The 25,426-nt window shown below is 36.5% G+C and overlaps 1 protein-coding gene across 6 annotated transcripts in view; it reads right to left on the bottom strand.

Annotated features, from left to right (window-relative positions):
* Window positions 1–344: 344 nt before the first annotated feature.
* The window catches only part of SS18 (SS18 subunit of BAF chromatin remodeling complex), a 70,027-nt gene continuing 44,945 nt past the window's right edge, over window positions 345–25,426 (bottom strand). For 4 of the 6 annotated variants that reach the window (XM_065932415.1, XM_065932418.1, XM_065932417.1 and 1 more), the window contains 6 exons: window positions 20,465–20,632; window positions 19,714–19,818; window positions 16,780–16,872; window positions 15,943–16,062; window positions 11,343–11,476; window positions 345–2,114 (listed from right to left, as the gene is read on the bottom strand). In XM_065932415.1, the coding sequence (XP_065788487.1) occupies window positions 2,088–2,114; window positions 11,343–11,476; window positions 15,943–16,062; window positions 16,780–16,872; window positions 19,714–19,818; window positions 20,465–20,632 (647 nt within the window). In that variant the 3' untranslated portion in view covers window positions 345–2,087. The remainder of the gene's footprint in view (window positions 2,115–11,342; window positions 11,477–15,942; window positions 16,063–16,779; window positions 16,873–19,713; window positions 19,819–20,464; window positions 20,633–25,426) is intronic. The other 2 variants (XM_065932416.1, XM_065932419.1) reach the window with 1 other exon arrangement.

Genomic DNA, 25,426 nt, shown 5'->3' with positions numbered 1-25,426 from the left:
ATGTCAGTTGAGCTTATTTCAAATGAGATAACATATCTACACCAGGTTGGGTTCAGCACAATTTCGTCTCCTCAACTCATTTATCTAATTCAGTCATCTTGATTATAGCCTCATGGACTTCATTTTCAGAGAAAGAATTCCATAACAAACAGCCCACACAACATTCTGATTACTGAACAGTTAATTCTAATTAACTTGGGCATGACAAGAGAATTTTGATAAAGTCCTAGAATACAAATATAGTCTGCTTATACTAGACTAACTTATATAAAAAACCCACAGCACAGTCTCCAGACAGAACAAGAGAGTCAAAGAGATCTAATTTAAAAAAACAAATGAGAAAATTAAAATCACAAATAATTTATTCTTCTGTTAGAGTTGATACAGTTTTAAATAGCAACAAAGTACACAGTGGTGGAAAATTGGCACAGAACCTAAAAGCATTTCAGTCACAATAAGGCTGTCCATGCTTTATCTGCTCCAATTTGATGTCCATTTTCTACTGACCATGTTGGAAACAGCCTTATTCAGACCTTAAAACACGCATACACTCTCTTTCATACACACAGAGACACATTAAAATTTCTCCTTTTGGTTACAGTATGTTGAGAACAGTACATTTTGCTTTTTCAAATTTATGGCACCCCTTCTGTTTTGTTTCCAGTCGTAAGTGGGAAAAAACAATCCAATTATAAAGAATATACCTTATTCCCTGGGCACAGGCAACTGTGATGAAAATAGCAACTTACCTTTGGGCTAGATGTTTTCAGATTATGCTTAAAGAATTGTGGTTATAAACTTCTCAATGCATGATTTCCTGCCTAATGCAAAATCCCTGAACTCAGCTCAAACAATCAGGCACAGGACAGTCTCAAGTATGATTAAACAGACCATGCTGATAAAACAGGGTGATCTGAAATGCAACCTCTATGCTTTTAATATAGATCAGAATAAACCTCATCAGCAAGCATTTTCCTAAACATCTCTGTGTTCTATTAACCAACATAAAAAAGGGGGAAACGTAAAAGTACTCCTTTATAAATGGCATTATTTCCAGTCAAGAAAAGTTGAAAGGAAGGTTTATAAAGTCTCCCGAACTCTTCTTATTATAGAAACCAATTATCCTTCTCATGTTAAAAAATAAAATACATCATTGTTGACTCTTCTTTGATATCATTTATAAAATGTTCTGACATTATTTACTAGTGATTACTCAAACAAGGTAAATTCAAAACTTTCATATTCAGTTATTGCTGTTTTAGGAGAGGACTTACATGCAACTGTTAACCAAGATTCTTCAGATCCCACACGAAATAATTCTTATTGCCTCACATTTTAAAACACAATTATAAATGATCTTTTATAAAAAAGGTTTTTGTCCATAAAACTGGAAAGCTTTTTAAAAAAATGTCTTTTTACTCAAAACTGTACCACAGCGCCCCTGATTAGCTAAGAGAGAAAAGGGGTCTGAATGTCCTCTGAAGAACCTAGTAGTGGACGTATGGGAGCTTTGTCATCCCCCTCACCTTTAGCTTCACAGAACACCATTTTCAGACTAGCACAATCAAGCATCCAACGTGCTCCCATCCCCATGAACAGAGGATTTCTGATTCTGTCCAGCGCGTAGTGTACCGCCTTGCATATTCACCACATGAAATGAACATAATATACAAAATATTGCTGCTGTAAAAAGTGTACATTTCCCTCTTCCCCTTACAAAAGAATCTATGGAAAAGTATTAAATTCCCTTAACCTTCATAAACATACAACGCTGTTCACACCTTTCAGTCTGTAACAGTCCGTTTGAAACGCAGTTCCAAAATCATTGCAAATTGGGTATGTCATTGTATTTTCTGTCCAATGTTGCCATCTAGAGTAGACATGTGAAATCAAGAGTATTTTTGAGCTACTAAAGCCTTTTTATAACTAAGCCACACAGGCTGCTTACGGATGAAACAGCCGCTTATCCACAAGGTTTTTCCAAAAACTAGATGGAATGGAAGGGTCTCGTCACAGGAAGGTGTCCACAGTGCTGAGGCGACAATATGGCTGCTAGTAGATCCTGGCTACTGGAATGGAAGTACTTTTCACTGCTGGTAGTTTCCATACTGCCCCTAAAAGATAAATTTTAAAACGTAATTAGATGATCATTTGACCATAATAGTTTGCACAGAAATCACAAGTTAAGTCTTTATACTGTCATATGGCAAAAGCAGCTACTTTCACAGCATACAGATATTGTTCTATATTTAGGTATATATAATATCTCTGTAAATTTTTTCCGATATCACAGTCAACCGCAAATGGATTTCAAAATCTTTGAGCCTAGAACAGCACATAATGAGAATTTAAGTTTCTGGTGAATTTTGATGAACTGAATTGATCAGGAATGCGCAAGAAGTTCTGGCTCTAAACTCTTGCATGGTGTGTATCAGTGTATAAGTTATGTGCTAGTATTCAAAGTTTGTAACTGTTTAGATTATTATAACTACTTATGTATTAATACCAAGTTAGGATAAGTAGCAAAGGAGATAAGGGGAAAAGAACCTAGCCACAGAATTTGGGCCTCTCCCTGAGGCCAGTGAGGTATCAGCAGACATATTCAGATAGGCAGCTGGTACATAAAATCAAAGAAAGACTGTTGTGCTTTTGTTGCTTTTATTTTATTTTTTGCTTTTGTTGCTTTTAATAAGGTAGGTTTGAAGGGCCTGTAGGCTGACAGCAAGGGAAAGAAAATAAAGTATAGATATAAAAGAGGTAATCAATGAAATAGCAACATTCTACAAGGGAGGTAAACAATGTCCAGTATGCAACTGTTAAAGCAGGTTTTTAGCAAAGAGAAGGAAAATATTTTTCTCCAAAAGAGAAGGTAGAAGAAAAGAGAGACCAGAAAAAATATACTTTAGTAAAATATCTTAAATGTATTTTTAAAAGATGCTCATAAAAGCACTTATTTTCCAAAAACAGTATTCACTGGAAGCACATAATCAGCTATTTCCTCTGGCTAAATACCCCCTCTAAGTCACATTAATTATTTTATATCAAGAAAGTATTCTAGAGTTGAACTCCTCCTATACCATAAGAAGTAGTACCCTAAAAGTTTACACTTCCATAGAAGTAGATATACTTGAAAATCTGCTGAATACCACTGTATCTAAGCAGATAATGCACTATAAATAGAATTAAGGTTTAAAAAATTTTTATGTATTTTACATAATTATATTCAGAAAGATTTAAAGTCAGAGTTCATCTTATAATATGTGTAAGGCTTCCCAGGTGGTTCAGTGGTTAAGAATTCAACTGCCAATGCACGGGACACGGGTTTGAACCCTGCTCTGGGAAGATCCCACATCCCAGGGAGCTCCTAAGCCCATGGGCCACAACTACGGAGCCCATGCTCCACAATAAGAGAAGCCCCTGCAATGAGAAGCCCATGCACCACAGAGTAGCCCCACTTGCCACAACTAGAGAAAACCCTGCAGAGCAATGAAGACAGCACAGCCAAAAAATAAACAGGCCATTAAAAAAAATAAAATTACAAAAAGAAATATTTATAGGTAGGATTTGCTTTAAAATACTCAATAAAATAGGGTGGAAAGTATATAAAACAACATTGGTAAAATGTTGATAATTGTTGAAGTTGGTTTGTAAGTACACAGGGATTCATGAGGTTCCTCTCTGCTGTCTTTGTTTAAAAATTCCTATGTGCTGTGCTTAGTTGTTCAGTTGTGTTCAAATCTTTGCAACCCCATGTGTCCATGGGGATTCTCCAGGCAAGAACACTGGAGTGGGCTGCCATGCCCTCCTCCAGGGGATCCTCCCAGCCCAGGGATGGAACCCAGGTCTTCCGCACTGCGGGTGGGCTCTTTCCTGCCTGAGCCACCAGAGAAGCACAAACATTCCTACAGGACAAAGTGTGAGATAAGAAACGTTTACTGTACAGGAGCTTGCTATTCAACTCTAAAGTTATCTAAGTACTAAGTTTAAGTCCCAACTCTACTGTTAATTTTCTGAGACGCAGATTCTTCACCTATAAGGTGGGGACTGTAACATACTCATCTCTGGATCTCAATTTTCTGTTTAAGGTTACATGAGTTCTACCTCATTTGTTTGCTAGGACACTCAAATAAGAGAGGACATGAGAAAGCGCTTTCAAAAATCACAAAAAAATTAGAAATAAGCAAGTCTCAATGCTGGAAGGAAACACTCTCCTAGTGAATGTGTATCATGAGATATTAATGATGAAAGCAAGTGGCACATATTATGAATGATGTGAATGCAGAAGAGAGGTAAAAACTGATGTGCTATATAAACAGAGGCTATAATCTATCTACTATAGTATGAATTAATGATAGGGACTAGGTCTTATCCATTCTTAGGCCCCAAGTATTGGTGAGTGCCTGACACACAAGACTTCTTCAATAATGTATGCCAAATATGATATTCAAGCAATTATAAACATTTACTGAGCAAATATTATATGTTCATCACTGTAATAAATCTGAAAAATAGGGAAAATAAGATTTACAAATAAAGTCTAGTTACAGAACAAGTTCTATAAGCATTCAGAAAGGAAAAGGTTAACACAACTAAAATAATTTTACAAATATGTCACAGAGACTGTGTGCCTTAATAAAATAGTAAAATTTGAATAGCAGAGAAAAGAAAAAAGGGGCAATTCAAATAGCAGACATAGCTAAAGTAAAAGTGGAGGAAAAAATGGGTAAAAAACGCTTAGGGAACTGGAGAATAAAAAAGAATGTACACTAATAAGGAGTAGAAGCTATTGATTATTTGGTAACACACAGCTTGAAGTAATAGATGTAAGTCTAATATCAATAATAGCTAACTGTTAATATATCTCAATAAGATCTTAATTACCAGATGTCAAACACCATAATAAGTGCTTCGTGTTCATCTGTTACTTATGCAGTACACATTATCTCCATTTTATAGATGAAGAAACTGAAGCCCTGAAAATTTAAGTAACTTGATCACTTCGCTAGGATAAAATCAAATCACAAGCAAGTCCCCCCAAATACTGTATATTTGCAACCATTAGCAAATTCTAGGGTTAAAAGGAAGGGTTTTGGAGCCGGAAATCTGTTTCTAGTTTCTCTAGTTTCTCTTGTCCTTGAGGCCAGTTACCCACCTTCCCTTTCTTGATTTTCTCATCTGACAAGTGAGGATAATTTTAATTCCTGCTTCAGAAAGTTATTCAAGAAGAAGAGCATGAAGATGCTCTGCACACAGCTGGTGTGGGTGGAAGGCAGCCTGGTACAGGGAGGGTCCAGTCACTGGGTTTCTAGTCATTCAGGACTTACCACCCAGCTCCACCGCTTCTCACCTCGGTCATCTTGGGTCAACCATGTCTGCTCTCTAAGCCTCGACATAGCATCTCTCTCTGCTTCTTCAATTTTTCTTTTCCTTTTTTAAATTACAAAATTCCTCTGAGTAAAGAATGAATGGGAAAGGATGCAAGAAGACAGCATGGGAGAATCCTTCATCCTGTGATGAAGTCAGGACATATTAATGGTCTAAACAAAGATAAGGCACTTTTAGAAGTGGACGGATACAAGAATGTTGAAGAAACCAGGCTAACAGGATTTTGTCATTTACCAGATGGAGAGAGGGAGGTGGAGAGAGACTTAAGCACCAAATGTGGCACATAGCATTCTAACTTGGCAATAGTACCTCTCTCTAGTACCTCTCTCTGACAGACAACACAGAAAGGAGGAGTGTGTGGCACAGAGATTATAAATGTTTTGGTTATATGAAGCTGATATGCTACTTCTAATTGCAGATGACTACTAGGCGCCTGATGTTCAGAAGAGAAAGTCAGACTAGAAATACAGATTCGACAGCCAGCAGCACGGCAAGCTGAAACCCTGTGAGCCAATGAGATTTCCAGAGTGTGTGGTGTGAAGAGTCCCCAGACTGAACGATGACTGAGTAATGTCAACCATCCTTAAATTTCTCTTCTTCATTCACCTAATCATACAAAGGTCTTAAAATTACCGTCAGAATGCTTTTTAGGGGTTTCTTTATTCTTATGATCACCATTCAGATTTAGGAAGTAAAGGCCTTATATGTTTGCTCACCATATTTATTGACTACTCAATGTGTTACCTGGAAGAAAAGCTATGACAAACCTAGACAGCATATTAAAAAGCAGAGACACTACTTTGCCAACAAAGGTCCATACAGTCAAAACTATGGCTTTTCCAGTAGTCATGTACGGATGTGAGAGTTGGACCATAAAGAAAGCTGAGCGCCAAAGAACTGATGCATCTGAATTCTGGTACTGGAGAAGACTCTTGAGAGTCCCTTGGACTGCAAAGAGATCAAACCAGTCAATCCTAAAGGAGATCAGTCCTGAATATTCATTGGAGGGACTGCAGCTGAAGCTCTAATACTCTGGGCACCTGATGCGAAGAGCCGACTCACTGGAAAAGACCTCAATGCTGGGAAAGATTGAAGGCAGGAGGAGAAGGAGCTGACAAGAGGACAAGATGGTTGGATGGCATCAAAAACTCAATGGACATGAGTTTGAGCAAGCTCTGGGAGACAAAGGACAGGGAAGCCTGGCGTGCTGCAGTCCATGGGGTCACAAAGAGTTGTACACACCTGAGCAACTGAACAACAAAATAACAGCAATGTGTTCCTGGGTGGTGGAGACTCAACAGTGATAAAAACAGACATGGTGCTGTGTTTAAAGAACTGACAGTCTAGGGGAAGAGAGTATGATAATAAACAATAACTACATAATGTGTCACATGGAGATAAATGCTATGCTAGAAAATAAAAGCATCCAACATCGTATTTAATGAAACTTTCCTGCTAAGATCTAATGAAACTTTTGTGCTAAGATCAGGAACAAAGCAGAGATGTCCCCTCATATCACTCTTTCTCAACACTGTACTGAAATTCCTAGCTTATGCAATTAGAAAAAGAAATAAAGATAAACAAATTGGAAAAGGAGAAATAAAACTGTCTATGTATGCTGATGACATGACTGACTCGGGAGAAAATCCCACAGAATCAACAATAAAAAAACCTCCTGAAACCAATAAGCAAGGTTGCAGGATACAAGGTTAATAACATAGAAAAGTCCCCTATACACTAGCAACTGAGAGAGTCAATTCCTGGGCAGGTTGATAAGAAGTTCAGGGTCACCAAGGAGGTGAAGAGAGGGGTCTGGAATTCTCAAGGAGGAGGAAAGGACAAACGTCTTTTTTTTCTATGTTCCTTAGTCTGAGTCATAAAGCATTTTTTCTTTAAGCCTGGAAGTGATGATTATACAACAAACAATTCAGTTTAAACTCTGTACTAAGGATTATATAACAATGTATCCTGCTTGAGGACAGTTTCTCCTTCCTGAAAATCTTCTGACTAATCCTGGTATCTTAGAATGTATATTATGGGAGTGGGTCTGGTAAAATCCTTCTGTTGTTAAGTTCTAATCCTATTATCTTAAAATGTAAACTGTGGGAGTGGGTTTGGTAAAATTTTTACAACCTTGAGACATTCTTATGATTTATTGTAATAACTAATTTAAAAACTATATAACTCCCTTGCTAACACTAGCGAGGGGGCCACTCTCTGTCCCCCATCCGATGTCTGTCTTTGCATCCGATGTGATGTCAGAAGCTTTCTCTGTCCTTTTTCTTACTTTAATAAAACTCTGCTACACAAACGCTCTTGAGTGATCAAGCCTGGTCTCTGGTCCTAAAGCTAAATCTTCTTCAGAGATCATGAATCTCACACCGTTCACGGTAAGTTATCACAATGAACAAGTGGAGTTTGAAATTAAAAACAATACCATCTACATGAGAATTCTCCCCCACAAGTTAAATTCTTAGCTATAAATCTAATAAAATATATACAGAACTGTATAAGGAAAATTTAAAAAGTAATAAAAGAACTAAATAAATGTAGAGATTCTCCATGTTCATGGATAGGAAACTCAATATTGTTCAGATATATGGGTTCTTCCCAACTTGATCTAAAGACTCAACACAATTGCCACCAAAATCTTCAAGTTACTTTTGGATACTGACAGTATAATTATAAAATCTACATGGAGAGGCAGAAGACCCAGAATAACCAAGGAATATTGGAGGAGATGAACAATGACTGATAATGTTCAGCTTCAAGACTTACTATCAAGCTATAACAATTAAGACAATGTGATATTAGTAAAAAAATAGAAAAATAAATCGATGGAAGTGAATAGAGAACCCAGAAATAGATCCACTTAGATACGGTCAACTGATCTTTGGCAAAGGAGCAAAGGTAATACAATAATGCAAGAGTGGTCTCACTCAACAAATGGTGCTAGTTAACTGGACATCCACATACAAAAAAGTGAATCTAGATACAAATCTTAACAATTAAGGTTTTCTCAATTCAGAAAATTAACTTAAATAAGAACTTGACCTAAATGTAAAATACAAAACTAATAAAGCTCCTAGAAGGTAACATAAGAGAAAACACAGGTGACCTTGAGTTCTGTGGTGACTTTATAGAAACAATATCAAAGGTGTGATCCATGAAAGAAATAACTGATAAACTGGACTTCATTAAAATTAAAACTTTCTACTCTGAGAAAGACAATGTCAAAAAAATAAGAAAAGTCTTGAAAACAAAGAAGTACTCGAAAGAGACACATCTGATAAGGACTATTATCTAACCTATACAAAGAACTCTTACAACTTAACAAAAAGAAAATAAACAACTCTATCAAAAAATGGGCCAAAGACCTGAAAAGACACCTCACCAAAGAAGATATAAGGATGGCAAATGAGCACATGAAAGGATGTCTATATAATATGTCATTGGAGAAATGCAAAATAAAACGAGATACGCCACACACCTATTAGAATGGCCAAAACTCTGAACACTGATAACATCAAATGCTGATTGAGGGCGCAGAGTGACAGAAACTCGTATTCACTGCTGGTGAGAATGCAATGTGGTTGAGCCACACCATTATCAAGATGAAGGCCAAGCTCCCCTCTATGGCTTACAAGAGTCCTCCAAACCTGGCCCTAATTTATCTCTCCACTCTTGCCTCTTCCTCCCCACACTTCTGCTTTACTGAGCCACATATCTTAACACTAGTCCTTCATGAGTGCACTTCTTTCTGACAAGAATACCATTCTGTTCTCTACTACAAGCTGGCTCCCGCACTTATACTTCCCAAGGAACATGTATCTGAGTTAAGCGCTCCCTTTCACAAAAATCTTGCCTTCCCTCATACAAGTACCTTCTCACACTACATCATATCATCTACTTACTTGTCTGTACCCCACCTAGACTTCAGTTCACAAACACAGAGTCCATATCGATCTAATTTTCCTAACATGTTCCCATCTTGGCAGATAAATGTTGCTCAAGAACCATTTGCTTAATGAATGATATAAGCTTAGGAGATTCAGAAACATGACAAGTCAGAAAGAAAATGATGAAGCTGAAGAAAATGGCAAGACACCTGGAGAGATGTTCTGTACACAGCTGAAAAAATGGAGCTGGAGTTGGGTTGAGAAGGGTGGGTTAAGGATACGGAAAATGTAAGGCAGGAGGAATACAGACCGAAAAACTAAGCCAAGGATTGATAAAAGAAACTGATAGGGTAAAAGAAAGATGAGAAACAAGTAGAAAATAGAAAAGGAATCACTGGAAATGTAAGAGGAATGAAACAGTAGTCATGTAGAAGCTAAAAAACACCACTTAAGAATGAAAATAGGAACCTGAGTCAAATGCTAAAGTGAAGTTAAGGAAGATGGAGGGAGTTTATCCATGAGCCGTAAGGACCAGGCGTGTTTCACTCATCTAGGACACAACAGAGTGTCCAGCACACACGGGAAATTAATAAAAATCTGCTGAATTACGGAGTAAATGACCACTTTTCAACAGCTATCCTGTGGATTAGAATGAGCCTAAATTATATCTGCTCAGAGATCTTGTCCTTAAATACTCACTAGTCAACACTTATTTTACAATTAAATAAAACTTCTACCTAATCCTTTGACTTAATCTTAGTATATTCTTTTTAATATTACTTATCTGTCCACATCCTTTTACTTTTCCCACCTAACTAGAAAGTGTCAGTACAAGAGGGTTGTCGACTTGGGACAGCGTTGACCAAAGAGCTGCTCATGCCTCAGCATCTAACCAGCATTGTATATGACTTGTTCCTCAAACTAGATCATTCCTATTGGTCTGTAACCCTGACATTAGAAAGTAATGTATTTTAGGCAGCTTAAGTGGTGAACAGATCATATTCTCCTCACTGTAAAGTCATTAAACAAACCTGAAATCAATCAAAAAAAAAAAAAACCCTGCCAACATAATAAATCATCTTAATAATTTAGAGCATGTATGAGAAGATTCATAAAACAATGACTGTGGCAGAGATTATTAAGCCTGAGCAATTTACTGATGAAAAGAAGGTTTAAGAGAACACAGACATCATAGGATGAGATATACTTATACTTATCTAAAGGAAGCAGAAGGAAGGATAACAGGGGAGAAAGAAAGAGTATTAACATCTGACATAGTGGATAGGGGTACAGGAGGCAGCAGAGACAGGCTGTGAGCATGAGCAGAAAGAGAAAGGCCATCGTAGCTGCTGAGGACGTGGAGTGAACGTGCTGACGTGAAGCTGAGAGCCAGTGAGTGCACTGACTCAGACGGACTCCACGTTTCAACAGGTCAGGTCTTGAGGAGTCTTGAACAATAAGCAGGAGGGAAATAAGAGAAATCAGGGGGTTTAGAATACAGAATAATGTTTGGAAGGGCTAAGGGAAGCATGCCTGCAGGGTAAAGACTAGAGAGAGACTATAAATGAATGAACATGAATGAATGCTGGTGCCTGGAGAATGCCATGTTTTATATGCAACAGTAACCATGCTGCTGCTGCTAAGTCGCTTCAGTCGTGTCCGACTGTGCGACCCCATAGACAGCAGCCCACCAGGCTCCCCCGTCGCTGGGATTCTCCAGGCAAGAACACTCGAGCAGGTTACCATTTCCTTCTCCAATGCATGAAAGTGAAAAGTGAAAGTGAAGTCGCTCAGTCGTGTCTGACTCATAGCAACCCCATGGACTGCAGCCTACCAGGCTCCTCCGCCCATGGGAGTTTCCAGGCAAGAGTACTGGAGTGGGGTGCCATTGACTGTGCTAACATTCTATGAAAAAGACTCAAGAGAAAATACTTTTTTTCTGGTTAACTCATGTTATAAACAAAAGGAGGGAAAAATGAGTCGCCAACTGAAAAATATTTAAGCTAATCAAGAGTGAGCAAACAATGAGGCAGCCACACAGCTGGCCAAGTAACTTACCTGGTCGTACCCATAAGGCCTCTGCTGCGGTGGCTGTGGGGGTCCAGGCTGTGCCGGTCTGTAACCCCCATACTGCTGACCTTGTCCCTGTGGGTAGTTAGGATACTGAGGACCTGGGCCACCCTGTGAAGGACCTGCAAAATAATTAACACAAATAAAACCCCAGAAGAAAATACAGCAAGTTCCTAGAATTCTAGAAAGGGTTTAGAATTAGATGTTACTATGCTCTCATTTTTAAACTCAAAAGAATAGTTTGCTATCTTGATTCTTCTCAAATGCTTTTTGAAACAAATTCCAAAATTTATAAGTAAAAATACTGTTAGGTTCAAGAAGGAGGGGACATAGGTATACTTATGGCTGATTCATGCTGACATTTGGCAGAAACCAACACAATATTACAGAGCAATTATCCTTCAATTAAAAATAAATTATTAAAAAATACTATAAATTGTAAAGCACATGAACTCCATGATGTTAAGGGAACTTATCTGTATTTCTATTAGAAAGTTAACCAGTATAAGCAAAGGGTAAAAGAAAAAAGCAAGAAGCAGACTCAAATTAAAATACTGAAGAAATTTCTAATTTAAGTTTGGAAATCAGTGATAGTTGCAGCTGTATAACTCAACATTTACACTTGCAATCACTAGAAGAATCACAAAGAATGATTTTACATGTAAATTCCAGATTTACATTCACAATTCCCAAAAGAAAGCTTTATGCTCTACACTGACAAACACTGACAAACAGAAACTAAAGAAGACTTGAAGAGCCACAGATTGCATGTGAAAAAGCGCGATTCAAAAGTTACACTCTGTGTACCCATCACCTTTAACACTTAACACACATAAGTGAATGATTTCAACATCCAGAGAGAGACAAGGGACTAATTTGGCTTGCCAAACAAATATGTTTATTTCATAAATTCTACTACTGTCTATTGTCAAGAATGCTTTATAAAGCATAAGCTGAAATGCTTTCCTGCTCAAATGTTTTCACTCACAGCCATTCAAAACCTATCACAGAAAACACTGATTATAGAGGAATGTCAAAAGAGAGTAAATTTTCAAGCTGAAATAAATTCCATCAGTCTCCTCTTTTGACTATGTAATTATTATGCACCCAATTATTAAAGCTAAATTTTCTATTAGAATGAAGTTTGACAACTAAAACCTACAGATAAGCAAAGTGGGAACATTTCCATGAGGGTACCCAATGTCAGACAGAAAAGCATTTAACCACTTAAACCCAGATTACTAAATTTCTTTTACTCTCTCTTTCCACTGAAAATATTTCTCTTAACTCAATAAACTTGCCTGACTGATCCATGTAACATTTGTTTTCATGCAAACACAATAAAACCAGAATACTCTATTTATTCAACGTACAAAATGTCCAATGGTCATGAAATGGAAATGCCATTTGAGAGTAGTAAGAACATCCCTTCAAAAAGACAAGAAATACATGGAATTTTTTTTTTTTTTTTTTTTTTATTAGTTGGAGGTACATGGAATATTTCTAAAGTCATATTTGGAATTAGGGAACCAGAACTGATCAACGAGGGGAAAATACCTAACTTCCAATACTTGACTGAAATTTCACTGCTTATTGCCAAAGGCGCAATGGAATTTTTGCCTGATTCTGGTTCTCATATTTGCTATCACAGATGGAAAGAGGTGCCCATAACAACAGCAGAGTTTAAATCAATGAATAAAAAAAGAAAGACGTTGTTGTTTTCAGTCACTAAGTTAGGTCTGACTCTTTGTGACCCCATGGACTGCAGCATGCCAGGTTCCTCCATCCCCTACTATCTCCCAGAGTTTGCTCAAATTCATTGAGTCAGTGATGTATCCAACAATCTAATCTCCTGTTGCCCCCTTCTCCTTTCACCTTCAATCTTTCCCAGCATCAGAGTCTTGTCTAATGAGTCAGCTCTTAGTATCAGGTGGCCAAAGTATTGGAACTTCAGCATCAGTCCTTCCAACGAATATTCAGGGTTGATTTTTTAGGATTGACTGGTCTGATCTTGCAGTCCAAGGGACTCTCAAGAGTCATCTCCAGCACCACAGTTCGAAAGCACTGATTTTTCGGTGCTCAGCCTTCTTTATGGTCCAACTCTCACATCTGTCTGTACACAACTACTGGAAAAACAATATTTTCAACTAGATGGACGTTTGTCGGCAAAGTGATATCTCTGGGTTTTTTGTTTTTTTTTATATATATCTGGTTTTTAACACACTGTCTAGGTTTGTCATAGCTTTCCTTCTAAGGAGCAAGTGTATTTTAATTTCACAGCTGCAGTCACCATTCACAGTGATTCTGGGGGCCAAGAAAATAAAATCTGTCACTGCTTCTACTTATCCCCTTCTATTTGCCATGAAGTGATGGGACCAGACGCCAAGATCTTAGTTTTTTTTTAATGTTGAGTTTCAAGTCAACTTTTCATTTTCCCCTTTCACCCTCATCGAGAAGTTTTTTAGTTCTTCTTCACTTTTGCCATTAGAGAAGTATCATCAGCGCATCTGAGGGTCATTGATATTTCTCCTGGCAATTTTGATTCCAGCTTGTGATTCATCTAGTCCTACATTTTGCATATAAGTTAAATAAGCATAGTGATAGTATACAGCCTTGAAGTCCTCCTTTCCCAATTCTGAACAGGTCATTCTATGTCTGGTTCTAACTGTTGCTTCTTGACCCACATACAGGTTTCTCAGGAGACAGCTAAGGTGATCTGACATTCTCATCTCTTTTAAGAATTTTCCAGTTTGTTACAATCCACAAAAGGCTTCAGCATAGTCTGTGAAGCAGAAGTAGATGATTTTCTGGAATTCTCTTGCTTTCTCTATGATCAAACAAATGTTGACAATTTGATCTCTGGTTCCTCTGCCTCTTTGAAAACCATCTTGTGCATCTGGAAGTTCTCAGTTCACTGCTGAAGCCTAGCTTGAAGGATTTTGCACATATCCTTGCTAGAATGTGAAATGAGCACAATTAGATGATAGTTTGGACATTCTTCTTTCATTCAATGGAATGAAAATTGACCTTTTCTAGTCCTGTGGCTACTGCTGAGTTTTCCAAAGTTGCTGACATATTGAGTGCAGCATTTTAACAACATCATCTTTTAAGATTTTAAATAGCTCAGCTGGAATTTCATCACCTCCACTAGCTTTATTCATAGTAATACTTTATAAGACTCACTTGACTTCACATTCCAGGATGGCTCTAAGTGAGTGACCACACCATGGTAGTTATCTGGGTAATTAAGACTGTTTTTGTATAATTCTTCTGTGTATTCTTGCTACCTCTTCTTAGTCCTCTTCTGCTTCTGTTAGGTCCTTACCACCTCTGTCCTTTATTGTGTACATCCCTGCATAAATGCCCCGTTAGCTCCAATTTTCTTGAAGAGAACTCTAGTCTTTCCCCTTCAATTATTTTCCTTTATTTCTCTGCACTGTTCTTTTAAGAAGGGCTTTTAATCTCTCTTTGCTATTCTCTGGAACTCTGCATTCAATTGAGTATATGTTTCCCTTTCTGCCTTTGCCTTTCACTTCTCTTCTTTCCTCAGCTATTTTGTAAAGCCCCTTCAGACAACTACTTTGCCTTCTTGCATTTCTTTTTCTTTGGGATAGTTTTGGTCACTGCCTCTTGTACAACATTACAAACCTCTGTCCATAGCTCTTCAGATACTCCATCTACCAGATCTAATCCCTTGGATCTATTTGTCACCTCCCCTGTATAATCATAAGGGATTTGATTGAGGTCATACCTGAATGGCCTGGTGGTTTTCCCTACGTTCTTCAATTTAAGCCTGAATTTTCCAATAGGGAGCTAGTTCATGATCTGAACCACAGTCATTTAGACATATTGATGTAAAAAAAGAGACCCTGTTAGCAAAAGATGATATCTAATTAAGCAGCTATATCTCCTATCATAGGAACTATATTTTCCTATATCTCAAGTAGTCATAGATAATTAAGACTGATATTTCAGACTGATATATCAGGTCTGTATCATTCCCCACTCCCTATCTAATAGATAGCCAACTAGTAAATATTACAGTGAGAATATAATAAGAAAAAATGGCTATACTTCCTCCAAACTCTGTAAGATACATACCTGCAGTAAACACACCCCCATGGGAAGTGTACACTGCTAATTTAAAAGGGCATGACAAAAACATTTTCTCTAGACATTCCAAATGGACCTCATTTGTACACCAAAGGATCAATGTTACTTTTCATGGTACAGTTATTAGTTTTGGAAATGAATTTGCCAAGCAGATTATGTAGATACTGTTAGTAATTACCCAACTCATCAGTTTTCTAAGCACATGCAAAGCTACTGGCTGGTCATGAATGCCAAACAGGTTTAGGAATTGATTAATTAATGAATTCATTTCAAATGACTTTCTATACCTTACCTGTGGTCAATGAGCCATCTCCAGTTTATGCTTTCTCTTAAACAGACTACTAGTTTTAAGAACATTTTAAAGAGACACTCCATGAGCAAGCTGAGCTAAACTATGAATTTTCAAATGAACATTAAATATCCACTTCCACATTTTGGGGGGCGGGACAAAGGTAAAACTTCCAGAAGCAGTTACCATAGCCCTGCTGCTGTGCTGGGTAGCCTTGCTGCCCCGGGTACTGCTGCTGGGGTGGGTAGCCCTGCTGGGGAGGTGGTCCTTGGTAGGCATCTTGCTGTTGGCCATACTGTGAATTTCCTACATGATAATTGGAGAAGAGGACAAAAAGAAAATACTGAGGAGTTTGCTTAATTAACTTTTTTCCTCTAAGATGCATAGCCAACAACACAAGAACAAAATTAAATGCTATATTGATTTTTAAAAGTTAACAAAACAAAGAAAAAACTCAAACCAAACAGAAGGATTTCGGCCAAACAAACTGCAGTTAAAGCCAATTTTGCAAGGTTGAACTGCAGCATTTTCAGCGTCTCTGCCATACGAGCATTACATTTACTGGAACATCACAGTCATAAGATCATGACTATGCTAAATAAAATAAAAAAGACAAAAATTAAAGACAGCTACAAGAGCACACACTAGCTACACAAGATCAGCAAGCTGTTTCCTAGAGGCACTAAACTTATATGTAAAATTATACATATGTGAACACACAACAAGAAAAAAAAAATTGGATTGATGGATTTATGTTCAAATAGAAAATTTCCACCGGGGGAAAAAATTATTTTAAAATGTTTTAGTCTTTTTATGGTTGTTAGAAATGGCAAGTCATGGTTATACATTTTAAATATTTGTAAGAAAATTATTCTGATTGTTCTAGGCTCCCTGGAACTTTCAAGACAGCCAGCAACTAGTATTCTACGAGAGCTTTGCGTGGGTAGAAGTTCTCTTATGCAAGAATTTTTGTTCCTGTAGAAGGGGATATATATGTGTATGTGTGTGAAGGTATATAGATACCTCCTTCGTAGTAATGTTGTGAGGAATCCTCATAAGGCCTATCGTAGCCTTGTTCAGGATACGACGGTTGCTGATAACCGTAATCATTATGACCTACATCAATTCGACAAGAGACAGGAAGAAACGTTAATGGCCACTGAGTGAAAACCCTAAATATATTTATACTTTCAGATAAAACTGAAAAAAAAGAAAAAGAAATGGAAATACATAAAAAATAATTTCAATTGCATTAGCCAAATATTTACCAAATGTGATTGCTTTCATATTGAGATAACGTGCATTTTCTTTTTAAAGCAAAAAACAGTTTTAGAAACATTACATTTAGTCTTAACTCTGATAATCCTCATCAAGGAGGGGAAAAAAAACTCTATCTTCCATTTTTTAAAAAAAAAGAAAAGGAAAGCATTTAGGCCTTTCACATGTAAATAACCTGAATTAAGTTAGAATAAGCAAAGGAAGCAATTATCATATTTTGTCAAACACCTGTTCTGCTGGTGGCCAATTCCACAGCATATGCTAAAACAATGCAAAATATAAAAGAGCTCATAAGTTTTTTTCCCCCTAAAAGAAACTTAAATATTTCACATTCTGTATTAACTTCCTGAAGTATTTGTATCTCAAAGTATTTTCAGATGCAAAAATATATTGCTTAATGCTGACATTCTAGGAGCCTTCAGAAAATATTTCTAGAGTATCATAAACATACAGCTTCGTAGAATTAAGGCTGTGTTAAGCGCCAGAGCACACTTTTAATTTTAAGGCACAGTAAGTTACACCTGCAAGACAGCCAGGCTTAGTCCTTTCAGCTTACTTGCGCAAAGAAATTGCGGGAAAAAACCTTTGCGTTAGCTAAAATCTGAACTAAATTTTAGAAGAATACCTAATTAAGGAAGGAAGAATATAGTTATGAATAAATATAATACTCATAACTCTAGTATTTCAGTGTTTCCAAACCACCTCCTAAGTATCTACATTATAGATTGGCAACCTACAGCCTGCAGTCTAAATAGAGCCAGTGGCTTGTTTTTGCAAATTAAGCTTTACTGGAACAGTCATACCCATTCATATTTTCTATAGCTGTTTTCCTGCTACCACAAAAGTTTAGTAGTTGAGACCAAGACCATAGGACTTGCAAAGACTAAAATATTTACTCCCTTGCCCTTTACAGAAAAAAGTCTGCTGGTCCTTAGCTACATATTTACTGGCATAAGTATCAAAACGTAGTAAGAAAACATCCAATGCTGTTTAAGAAAACTGACTGTTGCTATAAATGAAATACTCTATGTTAATATCAGAAAAATATATTAATACACATTTACGTAAAAATGATATACAGCTTAAATTTTTAAATTCCATTGTACAATAAAAGAATTATTTATAGCAACCTTAAAGTTCTCCTATTTATAAGAACAACATATAAGAAAGTTCATATTTATAACAATATAAATTTCATGTTTCACGAAATAGTAACAGAATAACGGTACTAAATTCACCTCAATTACTTAAAATGTATTTTAAAAATTAAACAAGACTATCATTTATTTTCAGCAGACTATACCTAATGTATTTAGCAACCTAGATTTCATTTCTTTAAAATATCTATAGTATATAAATGTAACTAAAGTTTTTCTAGGAAAAAAAAGTTAAAACAATGTCTACATGTGAAAGGAAAACAAAAGAACTCTAACATTCTAAATAACTGAGGGCAAGTAAAAGATTTTTTAAAAAATATTTTCTAACGAAAATTATCCATATGTATCACTACCACTAAGAAACACATATTTTGTGTGCAAAATTCTATAAGGCGTGTTTGTTCTGCCTATATAAGCAGAATCTCTGCAGGAAAAAAACAATGTCCTTATACCACTTAGGATTTATACACTGACAGAAAGTGGCAGACAAAATGCTTTCTTAAATACACCAAGTCATATCCTCCTGCTAGCTTACACTAGCTTCTAGTCAAATGGTCTCAACATTTCAGCTTCAAGTTCTTAGTTTCTCCAAGTTTGTTAAGTAGTTTTACCTAAGGGAGCTTTACATCAAGGGAGCTTAATATAAATGAAGATTTTGGCAAATCCTTCCAAACAAGATAGATCATTTTGTAATGTGAATAGCCACCTCTATCTGATCAATTTTATATGTCTGGATTATTTTTTCTTCAATATTGTATCATACAATTTTCAAGCATACAAAAAAACAACTGTATGATGACAGTCTACTGTATGATGACAGTCTACTTGTAAACTTGGCTTACTACTAAACACAGTATATCTTTTACTGACCATTTTTTCACAAGCTACCTTCTCATTAAGAAATAAAATTACCATTAAACTAAATAACTAGAGTTAAAATCTGATTTTCAAATGCCTTTCTATTCTACTAACTCTATATAAATAGCTATATTATGGATACAATTTAGCCTCCAAAATTTTTCTCAAATGCAAATGATAACATATATAAACCATAGTTCTTTGAGACATATGTAATATTAACTAATAGGATAAAATTTGGTAGAATACTCAAGAACTATATTCTCTTTGTATTTATACAATGAATAAAAGTAAATCAACAGTTGAACTTTATGATGTATGAATTACCTCAATAAAGCTGTTTCTTAAAAAAGCAAATCAGTAACACTTGCTTTGGCTCAAATGAACAAATTCAGATATAAAAGGATCTTCTTTTACATAAGATAGGATTCCAGTGATAGAACATGTTGCCTGACGATACGAATATGGAATAACCAAGCAAAATATACTTTAAAATAGGTTATAAATTAATGCCACGATTGATGCTTTAGATTACTGAAGTGTTTCTAAATTTGGAAGAAACACAGTGTTAGTTGTTTCATTCTCATTACAATGTTTTGAGTAGCTAGCTACATTAATACTGGCAGGGATAGAAAATGGGAAAGTTAACATTAGGAGAGATTACCATCAGGGTAATATTGCTGGTTCATGCCTTCTGGAGGACCTTGTCCACCATGACTGTATTGGTCCCCATAATAGTCTTCCTGGCCTGAGTACTGCTGTGGTGGGCCTGAAAAACCACAACCAGTCAAGATGTAAATAGTTTGTTCTCTGTGTCATCAAAGGCATTCGGTCTAATCTGATGTTATGACAGATTATTTCTCAGCCGTAGATTCCCCTCCCATGCTGTGGCATCTCAGACACTTCTGACTTTTCTTATACACACACATGCATAAACACACAGCAACAACACACACCACATCTCACAGAAATCAATGTTAAGACCATACATGCAATATCAAACAATACCAACTCAAATACACAAACACTACCTTCCTAAAAAGAGATTCAAACTGGCAGAAAATTAATTTCCTGATATTAGTGCAGTTTGAAACAAATTAGGGTTTGTTTCTGATCACACATTTAGTAATTTCTCAAAAATAAAATGGTGTTTTCTGCTGTAAATTAGTGAGCTTATAATAATTTGATGTCATAACCTTTTCCCAGAAAAGAATAAACAAAACCATAAACCAGGGAGTTCATATCCACTTTTCGTGACCCTCTGTACCTACTATACCCATTGCCTTTTAAGAAAAATAATAAAATATGATTTTCAAAATCAAGAAAGAAAAGGCTCTAACTTTGCCTATATGAAAAGTTCGTTAAAATGGAAAGCCTTTCGAGCACTGCGAGAATTTCTCCCCGTGGAGCCGTACCCTGTTGAGGTGGTCTATAGGGGGGGATCTGCCTCTGACCCAGCATGTGATTGCCTTGGTTAACTTGACTCATCATCCCCATTGGTGGCTGCTGGCCTTGGTAATGCTGCCCGCCTCCCTGGGGCATGTTGTACTGTTGAGAAGGAGGCTGCTGGTGCATCACTGGACCTGAAAACAGACAAAACATTACACACATAATTGCTGGCACATAACTTCAACATCTTAAGAGAAATACAAACTTCTTGTATTGTCATATAATCCCTCAACTAGGTAATTTATTGGAAGATAAACTGACTTCAAGTAATGTAAGCAAATCTTTTAACTACAGTTCACGTGCCTAAAATAATCTGCAAACTAGGAAAAACAAGCAATCCATGGTAGCTGATTTGAATTCCACTGGAGGAATGTTGTAGCAATTTCTTAAAAAACAATATATGAACTTGCTAAATGCATATATTTTTCATTATGTACTATGTAATATTTATCCAGACAATCTTGCCAGAAAAGACAGAATCTTATGCTACATAAGAAAAAACAAAAAAACCCACAAAAATCACATAGCAAATGAGTATTTAAACAGAGGGAAAGAAATCTATTTCCTGGGTATGTCTTTTTCCTTTTCCAATGCCCAATCATTATGTAACAGCAGACAGGGAATCTACAAATGCATTTATAAATGTACTACTTATATCAGTGGAATTTCATACACAATTTTAAAACAAAAACCTAAGGGTCTTCTATTTTTCAACTTTGTGAATATGCGTGTTCAGTCATGTCAGACTCTTTGTGACCTCCATGGACTGCAGTCTGCCAGGCTCCTCTGTCCATAGGATTTTCCAAGCAAAAATACTGGAGCGGGTTGCCATTTCCTTCTCCAGGGGGTCTACCCGACCCAGGGATTGAACTCTCTATCTCTTGCATCTCCTGCACTGGTAGGATGGTTCTTTACCAGTTGAGCCACCAGGAAGGTTTTTCAACTTTAAGATTTATAAACTAAAACAGTCTTCCTGAAATCAAAGGGCTATAAATGCTTAATAACCTCTAACACACGCAGTCAAAAAAACATGTAGGCAGAGAATTACAATAAGCCATAGACTTAGAAATCAGAACTGCATAGCTTCCTGAGTGAGCAATATCCAGACAGGGAACAACCACTGCTACAGTATCATCACACTGGCAACAATAAAAATGCATCACATGATATAATCAACAACAGTCATGAAGTTCTATGTTGCCATCTAACAAAGTAGGTAGCTCCTCAGAGGTTCACTGGGCTAAGTTAAGGTATGTAGAGCTCATCATTTAAACATTATAACTATTACTGCCTGAGAAGCATGTATGAGTTGTCTCCTAATTTCCTGCTTAAATAGCTACATGCCCCACCCCGCCTTCACTGACCTGGGGAAAGAATTAGAAAAGTTTTATAGGCAAAATTGTCCAGATGAGCCAAAAGTTCACAATTTACATAAAAAATTAAAAACACAACACACCCACCTCTTTAAATATATTTCTGACTAACAGCAGGAACAATGTGAGCAAAGAGAATTCACTCTTTTCCAATATGAAGAACCGGCTATCTAAAGAAGTACTCTATTAGAGCAAAAAATTCTTTTTTCTCCTATTTGCCTTCTTCTGTTCTACTTCTTTTCAAACTTCTTTTTTCTTCTAATTGCGTCATCAATATAAGCCTTTCAAAGGTTACTCTGGGACTCTGTCTTCAACAAGGAAGTGAACTCAATCACAGGGATGAGACAGCTCAGTAGAGACTGGGAGGGGAAGGGAGCCCGACACAGAAGGCACTTGCTACCAGAGGTGCTCTCACGTTTACTCATGTAAATCACCAACTACCAGAGGTAAGGAGCCTAACTTTGCCGTGTTCAGCCAAGAAATCCAAAGATCAAGATTACATAAGCTAGTAGACACCAACTGGGAATCAGGCAAAACTCCAGTTAGATTTCAAAGCACATTTATTCCACTATTCTTCACTGCCTCTACTCCAGCTATAGCAAAGTTAGCAGTCCAGAAGCAAATTATGCAATGAAAAAGTTTCAAAGTACTAATTTAATTAAGGGTACAATTATTAAAACATTTTGTATATTGAACACTAACATTCATAATAGAATAGGCAGCATAATTGACCATTTATAGAATTCATTTCCAGTAAATGGTTTTGCCTTGTCTTTCTTCTTCAATATTGATTAAAGATCTCGTGTTTTAACAGAAGATCGCTATAAAATTAAAGCATGTAATATGCAGTGGAACCAAAATTAAAGGAGAAAGAAAGCAAAAACACATCAGTTGGGGGAAAATCCAAAAAGACACAATAATAACAAAGTTCTAAGGTTTGCTATAAAGGAGAAAAGTAATTCTAGTTGAAGCCCTAGATAGAAAAGACCATGCCACTTGTGCTTTATCTTTGGGGACTGTCAGCAGCTCCAATCCCAAAGAGCTCAATTATCACCCTTCTCTTATTTTCTGTCACTTCTCTCCCTCTAAGGATCCTCAGATCACTCAAGATCAAGTCTAAAACTGCAGAAAACAGAGCAGGAGAGCACTGCTAGACCATGGCACTTTTCATCTTTTTCCTTAAAGCCTTATCTATTAAAAAACTATGACTTAATTCTGATTGTTTAGGAAGCATAGTATTTTTCTTATGATAATGAAATATGTCACACTGACAAATAAATGTGTATTGAGATACTAAGGGACATAAGAGCACTAAACTCAAAAGGCTACCCCAAAATAAGTTCTAAAAATCTGTGCTACAGAGTAAAGATTACAAAATGAGTCTATTATAACCATTTTCTACAAAGTGTGACATCACACATTACTATATGCTTAAAGGCTATTTTTTATCTTTCACATAATCCTTTCTGACACTAGGAAGTACTATAAAGGATGATATATACAAAGATCCTACTATCAAATACTCTACAGAAACAATGTCCTATATTTTAATCATATCTTGAGATCAAAATAATAAAACTCTAAAGTCATATTATTAATCTATGAATAATTTTAAAAAATTAAAAATGACAGCTAACAGTAATGAGCACTTATTATGGCCCAAGCATTAAGTTAAGAGCTTTATGTCTATTATTTATCCTCCTCAAACCCGATGAAACAGGTAGTACTGTTGTCAACTTCACTTTACAAGTAAGAAAACTTAAGGCATACAAGCATTAAGATTCTTACTCTTCCTTATGGCTAGGAAATGGTGAGAAATTTAAAGCCATGCTCTTAGTCATTATGTGTAACTCTTCTCCGAAGTCAAATCAGACTTCTCCATGTAATATCTCTGAGAAAAACAGTCCTACATAACATTATCACTATAATAATAAAATCCTAGAATACAGTAAGTTTCTTCATCTATTATCTCTGTGTTATAGTAAGAATGACTACAAGACTGTGTAGATAATATCCACTCCAAGCCCATTTTCTTGTTCATCTATCATCACCTATTGCTCACATTTTACTACTTGTTCCTTAACCATTCAGTCTCAAACTAAACCATTTATAGCTCTCATTTGAAAGTATTACTAATGGTTTATTTGCAAGAAGAAAATCCCTGTATTTCAGTAAATTCAATTAGCTAACCCACTATCTATTACAATGCCATTTAAAGTGAATAGGATTCTTCACTTTCCTAAAATCTACACCTGCCTTCATCAAGAGTTTTAAGTGGTTCATAAGATATTTAGGAAAAAACATCAAGGGTAAAAGAACAAGAGCTAGGGAAGAAAATCTCAGAAGTTTAGTAAAGTCACTGTTAACTAGTACAAACTGAGCTGAATTTCCTAGCAACCAATGAAGAAACAGAACCATGACAGCTTTTATCTAGTAAAAAGAACAATTTTTAGAGAAATCCCATGGAAGTATTTAAAAAGTAGTGAAACATAACGTATCAATAACTTCTGTTTTTGTCGTTAAGTTTCCTCAGTAACACAGACCACCCTTCCATGCAGCTCCCTACAGCAACCATTTCTTGAGGCTGTGCTTCTGTCCCCAGGGGACATTCAGTCAAGTTTGGAGGCATTCTGGTTGTCTCCAGAGGTGCTGGGGGTTGCCTACGGCCACCTAGTGGGTACGAGACAGAGATACCGCTAAATATCTCTGCACAGGGTAGGCCCCCACAGGAGAGACCGATGTAACTCAACATGTCAATAGGGCTGAGTTAAGAAGTCCTGGATTCTCAAGGGCATAATTCTACACCATAGGCATCTCTACAAATGAGTCTGAGAATTAGATTGTATATTTAGCTTTCTGTTGATTGAAAATTAGGAAAGGGATGTGTTGTGGCTTCATAAATCCGGCAAAGCAAAAAGCTACGCAATTTCTCAGCCAACTCCTCTGAATAGTTTCAACTATACTATACAATAATATTAATTCAAAAACAAAGCCCCTGTAGACTGCATCTACTGTAAACTGAAAGGAATTCCAAAAGCTCTAGATTTATGGGACACAAGTGACAATCTACTGTGATAGTAAAGGCCCCATCTTGTCCAAACAAAAAGCCATGGAGATGGGCTACATGAGAACATACAGCTTGTGTCAACTCAGCATGAAAGCTGAAAATTATGAAGCAGCAGGTACAGAAGAGATTATCCTGCCCAGAAAAACTTCAGATGGAATGGGTTGTATAAACAGGCATGACTTGAAGATTTGCAAAATGTAATTTCTAAAATTTACCCCTAGAGATTCTCATTTAGTGGGCATGGGTGGAGCAGACAAACCTTGTTTTAACAGGTACCCCTGATGATTCTGATGCTGGTAAATCAATCATCCCCTTTTACCATAAAAGAAGCGAGATTATGGTTAACAAAAAACATTTAAACTGGAGTAAAACAGCATCCCATAAACGTCATCTAGGATGTTAGTTATAAAAGGCCAAGGAGTATATGTGTTACAAATACATCAAAACCCAGTGAATGAGACACTTAAGATTTATTTCATTGTATGTAA

Source organism: Muntiacus reevesi, chromosome 4 (assembly GCF_963930625.1).
Source record: "Muntiacus reevesi chromosome 4, mMunRee1.1, whole genome shotgun sequence".
Classification (NCBI taxonomy): Eukaryota; Metazoa; Chordata; class Mammalia; order Artiodactyla; family Cervidae; genus Muntiacus; species Muntiacus reevesi.
Note: the sequence above shows the minus strand (reverse complement) of the source record. Positions and strands in the feature narration are given on the sequence as shown.